At 41.7% G+C, this 1,879-nt stretch overlaps 1 protein-coding gene across 1 annotated transcript; it reads left to right on the forward strand.

Annotated features, from left to right (window-relative positions):
- Positions 1 to 411: 411 nt before the first annotated feature.
- On the forward strand, positions 412 to 1,774 carry LOC101590729 (mortality factor 4-like protein 2). The gene has a single exon (XM_004648116.2). The coding sequence runs from the start codon at positions 688 to 690 to the stop codon at positions 1,552 to 1,554; it is 867 nt and encodes a 288-aa protein (XP_004648173.1). The 5' UTR covers positions 412 to 687; the 3' UTR covers positions 1,555 to 1,774.
- Positions 1,775 to 1,879: the final 105 nt, after the last annotated feature.

Consider the following 1,879-nt stretch of genomic DNA (forward strand, 5'->3'; position numbering starts at 1 on the left):
TCATTTATTCGTATGTCAATTTCTTTATCCATTTTAGGGAATTTTTCTGCCATATTTCTGTGGCAAGGTTTTTAGTGCTTTGTGCTGCCTCCAGCTTTGTCTGATTCAAATCAGTCTTATGTTAGTCTTTTTTGCTCCATCTGGTAACTGCCGGATTGATTTTTTTCTGGTCTCAGGGTTTTTAAGCACCTTTCTTTTTCTGGTTGCTAGCTGCATTCCTTTTTTCTAGATCTGATATTACCTTCATTTAATCTGCTGTGTATACGTTCAGTGGAGTTTCTAATGCCTGCATTTCTGTTTGCATCTGTTTCACTGATTCTATTTCTGGTCTATGTTTCTTATGTATTTCTTGTCTATGTCTATGTTCATTGTTTTCATCACTTTTCTTTTTTAAAAAAATTTTAGACTATGGCGGTTGGAGGGACAGCGGTGCACACACGTCCTGCTGGAGAGAGCTGGATTCTCGTTTCAGGTCACCATCAGAAAAACTAAGTTTGGCATACAGTAAGGATCAGGAGATCTGATCCTGATTGCAGAACTGTCCTTGATTACAGAGTCTTGGGTTGTGTCTTCTACTTCTTCCTTCCAGACCACCCTGAAGACCTGTAAGATTCCACTTGGGAAATTATTTGCAGTTCTTGGAAAGGAAAGAAGGAAGATTGTTGGTTGGAATAAAAACAGGGTTGAATGAGTTCCAGAAAGCAGGGTTCTCAAACTCGTGGACAGCAATCTGCAGAAGAAGACAACTTCAAAAAGCCATCCCGAAGCAATATGCAGAGAAGTAAGAAGAGAGGGGCCTCCTCAGGAAAGAAGGCAGCTGGTCCACAGCCAAAGAATCTTGAGCCAGCTCTTCCAGGAAGATGGGGTGGTCGCTCCGTGGAGAACCCTCCTTCAGGATCTGTGAGGAAGACAAGAAAGAACAAGCAGAAGGCTCCTGGGAATGGAGATGGTGGCAGCACCAGTGAAGCACCCCAGCCCCCTCGGAAGAAAAGGGCCCGGGCAGACCCCACCGTTGAAAGTGAGGAAGCATTTAAGAATAGGATGGAAGTTAAAGTGAAGATTCCTGAAGAATTAAAACCATGGCTTGTGGAGGACTGGGACTTAGTGACCAGGCAGAAGCAGCTCTTTCAACTTCCTGCTAAGAGAAATGTAGATGCCATTCTGGAAGAATATGCTAATTGTAAGAAATCACAGGGAAATGTTGATAATAAGGAATATGCAGTTAATGAAGTTGTGGCAGGAATAAAAGAGTATTTCAATGTGATGTTGGTCACTCAGCTGCTCTACAAATTTGAGAGGCCCCAGTATGCTGAAATCCTCTTGGCTCACCCTGATGCGCCAATGTCCCAGGTTTATGGAGCACCACACCTATTGAGATTATTTGTGAGAATAGGAGCGATGTTGGCCTACACGCCCCTTGATGAGAAGAGCCTTGCACTATTGTTGGGCTATTTGCATGATTTCCTAAAGTATCTGGCAAAGAATTCTGCATCACTGTTTACTGCCAGTGATTACAAAGTGGCTTCTGCTGACTACCATCGCAAAGCCCTGTGAGGGTCTACTGACCGCTCACCACTGATGTCTGCTATCTGTAAACACTTTCTGTTCTTAGTCTTCTACTTGTATAATTGATGTTCTTTAAAATTGTCAGCGTATAACAGGGCTTATGTTTCAGTTTGTTTTCTGTTCTATTTTAAACAGAAAATAAAAGGAGTATAAACTCCTTTCCTCATTTCAAAGTTGCTACCAGTGTATGCAGTAATTAGACAAAAAACATTCAGTAGACCATTTTATTGCCTAGTTGACAACATTGCTTAAATGCTGGTGGTTCTATCCCTTTGACACTACACAATTTTCTAATATGTGTTAAATGCTATGT

The sequence above is a fragment of the Octodon degus genome, unplaced genomic scaffold (assembly GCF_000260255.1).
Source record: "Octodon degus isolate 3935 unplaced genomic scaffold, OctDeg1.0 scaffold00354, whole genome shotgun sequence".
Taxonomy (NCBI): Eukaryota; Metazoa; Chordata; class Mammalia; order Rodentia; family Octodontidae; genus Octodon; species Octodon degus.

Bases quoted from the DNA above. Each gene is read 5' to 3' on its own strand.
- LOC101590729 (XM_004648116.2), top strand. From the start codon at position 688: ATGAGTTCCAGAAAGCAGGGTTCTCAAACTCGTGGACAGCAATCTGCA.